Here is a 13,343-nt window from a genome sequence, read left to right as displayed (position 1 = left end):
TGAAGCCGACCCTACTACTTCCGACTCCGAGTAACCGCAAGTCGATCTGCTGCCACAAGCGGCGGACAGCCGCCCGCTCCCCCCGCAGGGTTTACCAGGGCCTGCAGCGTGCCGTCCATGGCGATGACCCCCTCGATGGTCTGGAAGGAGGAGCGGGCCAAAGTGCACAGGCTCCAGTCCAGGAAACCCGCCATCTTCTTCTCTTTGACATCAGGCCGCGTGACAAACCTGCCAGAAGGGAACAAACAGGAAGGTCACAGCTCAACCCAGGCGCCAACTGGCGAGAACTCACGCTTCCCAGCCCACCACATCCTGTCAAGATGAGCGTCCAATCTGGGACGCGTGTCCTCTGCACTACGCGTGACATCCTCCCTCCAGGGCAGACGTCCTACAACACTCCCCGATATAAGAAATGAAGACACTAACACAAGTGTGGCCCTCGAGTGGCGCTTCCCCACCATGACCTCTCTGAGGTCACACGCAGGCCCCACGGCCCCATCTGCTCTCTCTCGAGGCCCCATTCACCACAAGACCACATTGACTTGTCCCACCCCTGCCCGGGAACCCCCAAGGCCCACTCCTCAGCCCCTCCCGCCTCCTGGGGATGCCAGGCCCCCACAAGCAGGGCCTGGCCGGGCAACAGGCCCGCGTCGGTCCCTCATCCTCCATGGGCCACCCTCCCCGTGCAGAGGTCTGGCTGGTATCCATGGCCCCACAACCCAGGCGTCCCTGGCCGCTCAGACGGGGTGTATGGCTTCCACAGGCCCTCCTGTGTGGCTGGGCTGGGCTGGCAGCCACCCTCTGGCTCCCACAGCACAGCCTGGGCGCTTTGTCCCTCCCCAGCCAGCCCACATGCCCACCCCCAGCTCTGACTCAGTGGCTCAGGCTGAGCCCCTGCCCTCCCGGGGGAGCTTGCATCCTGGGGCAGAAACACAGGAAACAAGCAAATAACATGGAGGAAACAGCTAAGTAAGGGGAGGTGGGAGGGGTGCAGCCTGCGAGGTACACAGACGAGCCCCCAGCGGGACGTGGGACCAGAGGACGGCCACAAAGCTGCCGCAAACTGCAAGGACCTGACTGAACCCTGGGAAGGCTCGGCCCGACCAGTGGGAGCAAGCCCGTGTCAGACGTGCTATCCCCAATTCATACGGAACCACACACGTTCCCCCAGCCTTCCAGGTTGTGTCCTGTCACTAACCTGGAATTGTCCTGGCCCTACTTCTGAGATAACCTCCCTGCGGGAATGTTTCCTGCTCTGGAACTCAGGGTTAGGGGGCCCTCTGTGTGACCATCACAACTGTCCGCGTGGCTCCTGTGGGGCTCGGCACACAGTGCTGGGAACACCTCTCCTTCCCCGTTGCCTCTGCTCGACTTCAAGCTTCCTGAGGACGGACCGTCTGACTCACCGTTGGAGCCCTCACACTATAAAGAAGCGCACGGAAAGCACTCTGCACACTCGGGAGGAGAAAGACGACGACGTTCAGGGAACAGCTGGGACTTCCGCACTGCAGTCTGATCTTCCGAAACGACTGAGCGCCACAAGGATAAATGTAAATCCCTGTTGTTGAAGTAACTAAGGCAGCTCAGGCAACTGTGATAGTTTTTGCTCATCTTGTCAACTTACTGACCTTATCTAGTTCATTCTTTGTCACCAGTGGGATTGAATCACTATCTCTTTTTGGGGGGTGTGGGGGGAGAACAAATATTTATGTTCAAATTGAATCAACTTAATTTTGAAATAAATTTGAAATTGAACATTATAAGGAATGGCTTAAAACTATGTAACCATCACAGTGGACTATTATGTAGCTCTAACGTCATCATTCGACATTCAGGGGAATGGCTCACCCTGTGGCTGCCTATTGTATACTCTAGACATATGACGAACGCACTCCAGACAATGACCAGCGTATCCTGTAGAGCTGAGGGTCCACATAGCAGGGTGGTGGGCGGGCTCCCTGTGCTTTCACGTCCCAATCTCCCTCTATCACCACAACCCCAGGGGACAGGGGACCTGACCAGCATCAGCCATCCCCTGTTTCTACCACACTCCTGGACAAGCAGAAGACAGGGCCCCTCATGGCCGTCACCCACCCACCAGCAGAGGCTCTGCTTCCGCTGGGGACAGTCTGAGGACACCTTTCAGCTCTGGAATCACTATCTTGTATGGAACTACCCTAAGGGCACCAAAGGCAGCAGGTACCTGTGGCCTTACTAGAAGTACTTGTAGTTGATGCACCGGATGAGTAATTTAAAAACAGAAATCAAATTTCCTGTTGTCATAGAAAACCCCACTATCTCCTCTGCCCACACAGGCCAGTAGCCTCCTGCAGGGGAGAGGGGGAGAGGGGAGGAGAGGGGAGGAGAGGGGGAGAGGGGAGGAGGGGAGAGGGGAGGGAGGGGAGAGAGGGAGGAGAGGGGAGAGGGGAGAGGAGAGAGGGGAGGGGAGGGGGAGGAGGGGGAGGGGGGAGAGGGAGGAGGGGAGAGGGGAGGAGGGAGGAGGGAGGAGGAGGAGGGGAGAGGGGAGAGGGGAGGGAGGGGGAGGGAGGAGAGGGGAGAGGGGAGGGGGGAGGGGGAGGGGGAGGGGGAGGGGAGGGGGAGAGAGACACGGCCCCTCCCTTCCGCCTGGAAGCCCCGCCCAGTTCCAGAAGCTCAGCGACAGCTGTGGAACCAGAGTGAGGCTTCCATCTCAGGAAAAAGGAGGCGAGCACAGGCTCCAAGACTGTCCTCTTGCCCCCACCTGAGATCGCCAGTCACCAAGCGTTTTTATCTAACTTCAGGATGCTCGTGACAAAGGCACAGTCACGTGCCTCCCCCAGGCGTGGGGGGAATCGCACCCAGCCTGTACCTCGGGGCCTTACCTACGTGGACAACAGGTTGTAGTCCCCATAGCAATGTCCTGGACCCCGTTTAAAGCCCTTTGATTCTGGGGGCCGCAGGATGAGGGCCAGCGACCTGACCCTCGGCCTGATCTGTGATCTCGGCCCACTGGCCAGAGACAGCAACACTCACAGGACACTGTGTGCAGGCCTGGTGCCCACGGGGGCTGCCCCCCGACAGGTGAGGGCACAGGCCCAGAGCGCCCACAGAGCTGGCGGACCACACAGCCCAGCCCTCCCACCTCCCACTCCTCGGGAGAACTCCAAGCATCGTGTGGCATCCTGCCAAAGCCTAAGCCGCTGGAACCTTCGCCTCCGGTCAAGCCCCTCCCCTCTGCACCGAGGATCCTGGCATGGGCCAAGCATACAGGTCAGCCGATATCCCTTCCTGAGCAGTCCCGCACCGTGAGTTTCCAGATTCAGGTAAAAACCTAAGGCTCCTTTGAATGAGTTCAGTGGGTTGTTTTGTATTTTTCTCATAAAGAAGTATATATGTTTACTGCAGAGGTCCAAAAGCACAGATAAGCAAAAATGGAAAAAATATCTACCCTGCAGATAAGACACAGTTACACAAACTAGACTGGCTACACACTTCGGTCCTTGAATCCTCTGCTTCCATCCCTTTTCGGAGAAATTCCATCCCAGGCATCATCTCTTCACTATGGACTCAGCAAATGGGCAGGGATTCTAGAGGGCCACTGTCCTCTTGGGGATGGAAGTCGCACAGCACGGCTCAGAAAGAGCAGCAGAGCCTAAACTACAGAACGAGACCTGTCAGAGGGACAAAGGACACCCGGCTAAACATTCGGGGACTGATGGCCACTCCCCACACTCCTTGGTAGTTACCACAGCCGCCTGACTCAGCAACGCAGTCGAGGAGCGAAACAGGACAGGTGGAGGACACGCCCTGCCCCACGTAAGCATTTACTGTAGCATAAATTAGTGGAAATAGTCACCAAATGGTGCTAGAACTAGTTTCCTGTTGGGGGAATCTACTGTATGCCCTCCAGCAAAAGAAATTCCAAATGGGTTAATAACTGCATATTAAACAATAAAAAGGTAGAAAAATGTAATCACTATTTGTAAAATCTCTAACAGGGTAAGACGTCAAGCTTAAAAGTAAAAATAACTAAAGAAAAGGAAAAAATTGTTTCGACATAAAAATTAAAACTTTTGGTCAAAGAAGACAGACAGTAAAAGGCCACCAACCACCTGGGGGACGAAGACCCACGTGCAGGTCAGCGTCCTGTACGCAGAGAAAGCTGAGGCTGCAGGAGCGGCAAAGGCACCCAGGAAGGGAGGGCATCGCGAGTCAGGGCAAGAAGGGGTGTGATGGCTGCTGAAGCCCCAGCTCTCAGAGGACCCAGACGCAGGGGGGCAGCCGGTGGGAATGTGAAGCTAAGTGACAAAGTGACAAAGCAGGACGCTAACACGGCGAGATTCTAAGGTACACACTGAACACAGAAAAAGACAAAAGATACAGCATGAGTTTTGTGCACTACAAATGTGTGGGGTTTTTTCTAGTTTTCTATGATCCAAAATTTCACCTTCTCTACATGAAACACACCTTGCTTTTATGATGAGACAAAAACGTCTGCTTTTAAAATGAACGTGATCACTGAGGTCAAGTGAAACTAGGGTCAAGGCCTCGTTTCCACTGAGTTCTATAGAGGAACACCTGAATGCAAGCGTCTGGGCGTCAGCATGACGTCAGGACGGAGGAGCGAGAATGCAGCCTCGGGAAGGTTCGGCTACTAACAGAGCGGGTGCAGGCGCAGCAGGCAGGACGACGGCGGCCTGGGGCCGCGTGCACGCGCAACACGGGCAGGCAGCTGAGGACCAGGACCGCTCGGATAGCTCCACACCCAGGGCCTTCCTAGACGGAGCCGCCAGCACACTGAGCAGACACACGGGCTAGGAGGAGGGCTGACCTAGAAGCGCTCAGACGTCTGCCACTCAGCGCTTCTGCCCAGCACAGAACCGGCTGCAGGGGCTGCCTGGCAACAGCGGGAGCCGCGGAAGCATTTTTAACGCGCTGCAAACGGGAAGCGACCACAAGGAACGCTACCCGCGTCCACCACCAGAGGGCGACGGAGAGCCCCGCCAGTGGCTGAGCTCACACAGGTCACCTGTCCCTTGGCCACTGCAGGGCTCTGGCTGCCACCTTGACTAGAGGGCATAAGAGGGGGCATGAAGGCTTAGGGTTTCACCTCCTGGGCCCCCACATACTCAGCATCTCTCTGCCAAACCATTGGTCTTTCTGGTAATGAGAAACAATAAATAAGACAGGTGTTTTTCATTTAACAAACCTGGAAAACATTAGTAAGACCAAACACACGGTTGGTAAATATGGGGAAATGGGGCTTCCAACGTATTCCATCTTTCCAGTAACTGCATTTAAAACTCCTAAAATGCTTGTTCTGCTTCTAGGAAGTCGTCCCTAAGCATCAACCAGAATGGTCCAATTTATGCAAAATGCTCGTGATGCGCCTGATTCACTACCAGGGGGCAGGGCAGTGGTCCACGTGTCCAGCAGGAGGCTGGGGGCAGAAACGCCCACAGCGCCATCATGTCTGGGAAGAAGAGTGAAGGAAGGCCCTGCAAACACACCTGACTCCACACGCCCCACACTGGGCAGCACAGAGTCAACAGCAGCTCCACCGGGGGATGACAAACTGAGTTTTATATTGTACCTTATACTCTCCTCTTCAAAAACACACATTTCTTTCTCAATTACAAAGAACCCCATGCTTCTCATCCTTGTAGAAACCATGCCTGTCAGGTCGGTCCCCCCAGGGGACGCATCTGAGGCAGCTCCCGTGTGTGTCCCTGTCATGCAGGGTGTCATGTGGTGTCTCAGCTCCCACTTCCCACATAAGAACGCAGGACACGGTGAGGCCAAAAAGGAACACCCACGGAGCCACAGACAGGGGAGTCACACCACTATATTCTCGCTGGCGGCTGGGTTGGAGACACAGGAAGCAGGAGCCACATGATCCGCAAACCACCGTCCACTTCTCTGCCAACCAACCTCACTTGCTAACTGCAATCCGCACTTGCTACGTCAGCCACCCTCCTCTTGCTAGCCCCCATTTGCTGCTAGCGTAGCCACAGCAGTTATATTAGTGGCCAATGGGTCACTGGTTACAGCTGACAGCCACCTAGCCACAGCTGACGGCCATCCCACAGTTGATGGCCATTTACTACCCGAGCCAACACCTTTCCACGTGAGGCTGAGAGCCTGGAAGCTGCACTCCTGGCTCTGTCCCCACAGCCCATCCTCACTGCGAGTAGCAGCTTCTCACGTCCAGGCTCTGCCCTGTGGTCCCGCAAACATCTCATCCAAGCCCTCAACTCCCCTAGAAACTAGGTGTTTCTCCTCCCCCTTTGTGCAAGGTCATAGCTGCCACCCAAGCATGAGGCGACCCAGAGCCCATGAAGGTGGTGTCCGTTCCCCAAACTCCAAAGGTTTTCAGAGCCAACTTTCAACTTTTACGAATGGAGATGGAACCATAAAAGCCAAACTTTCTAATTCATTTACTCTATATCCATATTTTAAACCATGTTGTACAAAAGGTTAATTTAGAAAAACTGCTTCCTTCCACCCTCACATCCCCGGACGTTTTCTCAGCTGTCCCGGGCCCGGGCGTTACTCAGAGACTCCAGGCCCGCTGCTGCCTGGGCCATCCCACTATCCTCACCTGTCTGAGGCACACCCTGTTTTGCAGTTAACCCAGAAAGTCTGGGGTTTTCATCCCAAACCACAATGCCCCCCATCACAGCTCACGCGCTCCACAACCCATAGTGTGAACCGCTTTCTAAGTGACTTTTAAAGGCTCCTCTAACAGCCAGCACCCAAAGCTGAGCTCATGCCCCTGGGGGAACTGCTACACCTAACCTAAATCCACACTCTGCTCAGTTGAGGGCCTGTCAGGTGACCTCCCTGAGCCCCAACCCAGAGAGAGTGATCTTTGAGCCCCAGCCCGGCGTCAGGCACCCTGTGAGCCCCCAGCCCGGCGTCAGGTCACCTGTGAGTCCCCAGCCCGGCGTCAGGTCACCTGTGAGCCCCCAGCCCGGCATCAGGTCACCTGTGAGCCCCCAGCCCGGCGTCAGGTCACCTGTGAGCCCCCAGCCCGGCGTCAGGTCACCTGTGAGCCCCCAGCCCGGCGTCAGGTCACCTGTGATCTCCTAACCAACACTATCTGTGGTCACATTAGGTTCCGGGGTGTCCTGCACCCCAGAGCTGGTGCTCCCACAGAGAAAGTGACAGAGCACTGAGGGGAATAGGCACGACTTCCTCAGGCCTCTGAACCCGCACCCTTTTCTGAGCACAACACAGACACGTGGTTCACACGTCAAAGGCCTCAGCACATGCAGTCGCACACCACTTGCAGGGCTGCAGTGCGCTAGCCGGGCACTTACTTGGACACGAGGATAGCAGCTGCATCCCGGGCCTTGTCACTGACAACCAAGTAGGACTGCAAGAAAGGACAAAGGACAGGCGCCGTTACACGCAGTACAAATCTCAGGGACCCGCTCGGCTGGCCAGACCCACACTCAGCAGCTTCCCGAGAGCCCAGCTCACGGAGCCTGCAGCCAGAGGTCACACTCCAAAGCGCACGCACCAGTCCTAAGCCTGAGCCAGCGGCCACAGCTGCCCAGGTACGTCCGAAGCCTACTGCACTGTGGTCACGCCCCTTGAAACACACATTAGTTAAAACAGCAGAAAAATGAAATGTGTATGTGTTGCCCAACTGTAACAGACCCAGTGTCCACAGAGCACTCTTGGGGCCCGTCGGCAACTAGTGTCAGAACCATCAGGAGGGCCCCCCTCACACAGTAGAGGACCTGTGTTAGTACGAAAGGCTGGCATCCCTTAGGAGGCCCGCCTCAAGAGGTTTCGCATTCTCAACCAACTTTTCCCCAAATGATACTTAAAAGGTCTTTAATTCTGGGCCAGCTTTCTGGACAAGCACAAACACAGGGCCAAAACTTTAGAAACACGCTGCCTCTCTCGGAGTAATCCCACTTGGGGACAAGCACACACAGGGGATATAAAGGTGATTGTCACCACACTCCTTCTAACAGGCACAGCTAGAAACACACTAAAATGTCACCCATAAGAGAATTCAGGGCACAGTGGAGCACCTTTTCCCTTAAAGATTAGGAGGGAGACCTCCGCTTCCTAACACGTGAATTCAGGACGTAGTGCCCGCGTGGGGCGAGCATCCGCAGCCAAACTGCCAGGGCCCAAGTCTGGAGCCACCGTTTGTGAGAAAATGAACGCGCTAAGTTACTTGTCTTTACACCTGCTGTCTCTTCTGCAAACAGAGGAGACAAACAGGGAGCTGCCTCACTGGCAGCCTCAAAGGCCTGATATGTGAAGAGTGGTTAGAACAGTGTCTTGCACACAGCGGCACTGAGAGCCTGCCGTGTGTGTGGCAGGCAGATTCGATGACTGTAGTCCCTCTCTTGGGACTTGCACGGTGACCTGCACTAACCAAAAGGACATGGCAGGCGTGGGATGTCACTTCCGTGACCTGTTAGCAGACCCTTATTATTTGCCAGAATAAGCTGCCATGTTGGGGGGCCCACGTGGCAAGAAACGGCCAGCAAAGAACTGCCCTGAGGCGCTGATTTCTGCCAACAACCAAGAGAACTTGGACGTGGACCCTGCCTCGGGGAACCTTGCTGGCAGCCTGGGGAGACCCTGGGAGGAGGCAGAGCAAAGCCAGGCCAGACTCCTGACCCACTGACACTGTGAGATGACAAATGTGTGCTAAGCTGCTCAAGTTCACAGCAATGGATACCTGGTACAATGCTCTGTTTATACCCACAATATTCACATCAGGAGAAGCTGGAATAACACGTACGACTGGCATCTCGGGCACCAGAATTGGAGAGACTTTAACATCTTTGTTGCTTCTCTTTATGTTCTAGTTTTCCTACAATGGTCATGTATAATTTACATAATGTTGAAAGTTAAATTAAAACTAAATTAAGGGGCCGGCCCGGTGGCTCAGGCAGTTAGAGCTCCATGCTCCTAACTCCGAAGGCTGCCAGTTCAATTCCCACATGGGCCAGTGGGCTCTCAGCCACAAGGTTGCCAGTTCAATTCCTCAAGTCCCACAAGGGATGGTGGGCAGCGCCCCCTGCAACTAAGATTGACCACGGCACCTTGAGCTGAACTGCCTCCCGAATGGCTCAATTGGTTGGAGCGCATCCTCTCAACCACAAGGTTGCCAGTTCGACTCCCGCAAGGGATGGTGGGCTGCGCCCCCTGCAACTAGCAATGGCAACCGGACCTGGAGCTCAGCTGCGCCCTCCACAACTAAGATTAAAACGACAACAACTTGACTTGAAAAAAAAAAAAGTCCTGGAAGTACTCACTGTTCCCCAATAAAATCCTGTTCCCCTTACCCAATAAAATCTTTAAAAAAATAAAATAAAATAAAAACTAAATTAAAAACGGACCTTTATTTTCTCTTACCATTGGCCTCTGAAACCTCTTATGTCATGATTATGCTTAAGAGTCTTTGCAATATCTACAAGGAAACAAGATTTGCCAAAGTAATTCATCCTGACCCTGTATGAATTACCACAATTTCAAAACAGATTATGAAATGCAATTCTATGTCACCGAAAAACAGTAACAGCAGTTGAAGAGACACATAAACGTCCAAGTGTACCTAATTAAACTCTACACGCCAGCACGAAAGAGAGCCATGACCAGCAGGAACCGTCCGCGGCTGCACTCACCTCTGCTATCTGGAGGATACGGTCCATTATGGACACTCGCGTCTGCCCAGGCTGAGTGACCAGGTTCCCATCAAGGCGTGAAAAATCAAAAGGGATCAGGCAGGCCACGGAGAGCCAGAGGAGAAGCATGTAGCGGGTCTCCCAGGTCTGCGGAGTGAAACCAAAGGGAAATGAAATGTGTGAAAAACGGCGGGGAGCCGCACGCCCCACTCAGCCCTGTTGCCCCCCCCACCCACCCACTCGGTGCCCATCATAGGCCTTTCAGACGCCAGCGACCTCAGAGCCTGGGACGCGGACGATCGTTAGCTCCTCCAGTGTCTCCTGTGCCCACACCGTCATGGATTTGGCTGCCTCAACCAACCAAAGCAACAACAAAGTGAACAGGGGAACCCTAATACGTCAGTGACAGCTTTCTTCACTGGCGCCCTTCAGCATACACTTAGCCTTTTGAGAAAATGGAAAGCAGAGAAAAAGATACAAAATGGAAGACTTAAGAAAACAATTCTCAACTTCCCATCAAAGGTCAGTGCCCTTATCTTCAGCAGTCACTACAACGAGATTCCACGCTGGCCCTGGAACCAGGCACCGGGGCACAAGAGGCAGAGCAGGGGAGGCTCACCCACGTCCTCAGTAGGAATGCAGCACGTGCGTACTGACACATCCTCCGAGCCGTCGTCATGCACCGTGTGCAGAGTGCGGGGACGAGCAGGCCCACAGCCGGCACGCCTGCAGGCGCCATGGGGGGCCTCGGGACTTGGTTCCAGGAGCGTTCCCACCGTTCCCTGACTGACCCGGGGACTCTGGCCTCAACTGTCTGCACAAACCCTGTAGCTCAAGCTGCACGTCTCCTTTCCTCTGGGAGCCTGAACATCAGCATGTGCTCAGCAGGGAGCACCCACAAGTGGCCCCAGAGGAATCGGGGCGCTGGTCCCTGGGGCCTTCCGTGGCAGATGACTCTCCACACGTGTCGTCACAGCTCAGTGCTGGGAATTACAAGTGTTCTATGGAATCCACAGGGGAGAAGACTCTGGAAGCTTGCTGCTGCTTTCTCTGGACGTCACCCACGTGCCTGTCCCTTCACTGACTCAGAGGCAATGAATCACAGCCACAGGGACGACTGTGTCCCAATTCCTGGAGGGTCCTAGGAAATCGTCACACTTGGGGGTGGCCTTGGTGAACCCCAACAGTTATATTTCAAATTTAAGAAACTTGGATGGTGATGTAATTATCACCACAGTAGGTAGGCATACTCTTTCCTTTATAAGGGACATATTTCACAGGAAACTAAAGTAACATATATAACAAGAGAAAAACCAAAACAATTAAAGAAATGAGTGACACAAAAAGCGTAGTAAGCTAAAAGTGAAAGAAACAAAAGGTGAAGTCGCCAGTGCAGGAGAGGAGAAACAACGGGAGGAAGGGGAGGAGCGAAAGGCCGAGAATGAAGAAGACGGAGCACTCACTTCATGGTCTCTCGGGTTCTGATGTGTGAACATGTCTAAGACAGGCTGAACATCAGCTACTTCGTGAGGAAACAAACGAAGAAATGTTTTATATCCTCGAACCTAGCAAACAAAAAAGGCACTGAATTATTATATAATTAGAAACAGAGAAAGCTGCGAGATTATCTTCTTCCTCATGAAAAATCAGCACGTACACCACCCACTGACCACAGAGAATCCCCTTATAGTGACACGATTTAGAAAGACGGAACAAGAAGACTCTCTCTGCGTAAGTCATTTCGTAATTGCATGTTCTGTCCCAATCTGACTGATAAATCCTCCACGTGGTTCATCAGACACAGGTATGTTACAAACTGAAAAGTTTTGCATCTACCTTGTTTCTATGATTGCCCTCTGACACTTATGAAGAGTACGTCCTAGAGAACCTCGAGGTCCCCAAATTCATTACGGCTTCCACAAGATGCAGTGGCCGACACCTTCAGAACGGGACCAAGCGAGCTGCAGAGAAGTGTGCCCACGGCAGCCCACCCCAGCACACTCCCATTAGCCGAGGGGCTCTCCCACTACACAGCAGGCACGACAGCAAGGTAGCCCTCAAAACCACAACCCACCGGAGAGGCTCGGACACTCCCACGGTCAAAGCCGCCAATTCCGGTAAGTGCAGGCCTACACGTGGACATCAGCGGGGCACGTGCAAGGATGCAGAGTATCAGGCCCAACCCCACACATACTGACTGAGAGTCTTCATTATAACATGGTCCCCAGGACATTCACCTGGGGAGTAAGTTTGGGGAGCATTTCTATTTCCTTGTAAAAAACTTTTCCGAATTAGTCAAGTATCTGCCTCTCTCTTCCTTTCTAGCTAGGTGGTACTCGATCTATTCAAATGCAAAACGCTAAATATCTTGCACATTGTTGCAGCCTAAGGACCACCTGGATCACTAATATCTAATCCACAAAATAGGGTAAAAAGAGAAAGAATAAAAGCCACAACATATGTGTGTGAACAATCCTTCAAAAGAAACAACATTTTGGAAGGTAACTTCTGGACCAACTATATTGAGTGTTCTGTCAACTATGAACTGCTCGGTAATTGTTACCTTGGTGATGATGTAAAGAAACTTAAAAGCCAGATGCACAAGGTCAGCTGGGGAGGCCTGGTCTTGCACGACGCCCAACAACAAGTTCATCATCCATTCTAGGGAAAAAGACGGACAAAGCATGTGCCATAAAGGTGAACAGATGATGGTACAACAAAATGCCAAAGAAACAAGCATTTATTTAGAAATGTATGAAGGGTTCAATTTTAGTAAACCTATGCAATCCAAATATCAACAGCAAAAGAAGAAAAAAACATTTTCATCTTAAGTTTCTAAAAGGGCATTAGAATTAACACAACATTCATTCCTCTTTTAACATGCAGGGAAAATCTCTTATTTTTGAAAAATGTTCTATCTCAAATCAATATCTAATACCATGCTTTACAGAAGATACACCTACCATGATTTAGCAATGACCTGGAACTAACCAATATAAAGACAGAAAGGATTTCCAGGTATAAAGGAAAAACTGATGTGAACTGCCCTACCCACAAGCACTAGAAAACTGGACAAATATATGACAAATGTATTTCCAGACAGTGGAACCACAGGCCGTGCATGGTAACAAACCAGCTGGTACCTGCAGTGGCCCAGGTTGGCCACCAGAAAGTAATTTTTAGAAGTCAGTGCAGGAACATGGGACTCAGGCAGAGCAGGGACTGAGGTTCAAGGAGACTGAGTCAGCTGAACTGTGCAGGGCAGAGTGCCAAAGGGGGAGCGGTTAGGCAGACAAGCTCGAGAAGTCTGCAGAGGTCCCCCCAAGTCTTTGGCCCAATCGTGCACAGGGGTAGTCTGCAAGCCTGGGTAAGAACCGCCATCAATCACTGAGGCAAAGAGCTCACCCACCCAGAGCTCACACAGGACCAGCCAAGCACACGCCATCGACCCAACTGCAGAGCTCACACTAAAATATACATGACGAGCAAAACATGTGTTAACTGCAGCGAGGAAAAACGCAGCTCAAATACACCTGCCCACAGGCTGCAGGGACAATGGAACTCACGCCACTATCACAGGTCCACTAAACTGACAAGCCAGCCCTGCTAACAAATAAGACCCAGGCACTTCATCCCGACACCCTCTGCCAATCCGTATGCACACACATGCACGCACCATACAAATACTGTAATGCAGGGTCTCTG

At 52.9% G+C, this 13,343-nt stretch overlaps 1 protein-coding gene across 1 annotated transcript in view; it reads right to left on the bottom strand.

Moving 5' to 3' along the window:
- The window catches only part of TBCD (tubulin folding cofactor D), a 134,955-nt gene that overhangs the window by 119,188 nt on the left and 2,424 nt on the right, over positions 1-13,343 (bottom strand). Inside the window, exons 3-7 of the mRNA XM_074319596.1 lie at positions 12,202-12,299; positions 11,102-11,203; positions 9,639-9,785; positions 7,302-7,357; positions 96-228 (exon numbers count right to left, since the gene is read on the bottom strand). Of these exons, the coding sequence (XP_074175697.1) occupies positions 96-228; positions 7,302-7,357; positions 9,639-9,785; positions 11,102-11,203; positions 12,202-12,299 (536 nt within the window). The remainder of the gene's footprint in view (positions 1-95; positions 229-7,301; positions 7,358-9,638; positions 9,786-11,101; positions 11,204-12,201; positions 12,300-13,343) is intronic.

This window comes from Rhinolophus sinicus, linkage group LG15, assembly GCF_036562045.2.
Source record: "Rhinolophus sinicus isolate RSC01 linkage group LG15, ASM3656204v1, whole genome shotgun sequence".
Taxonomy (NCBI): domain Eukaryota; kingdom Metazoa; phylum Chordata; class Mammalia; order Chiroptera; family Rhinolophidae; genus Rhinolophus; species Rhinolophus sinicus.
Note: the sequence above shows the minus strand (reverse complement) of the source record. Positions and strands in the feature narration are given on the sequence as shown.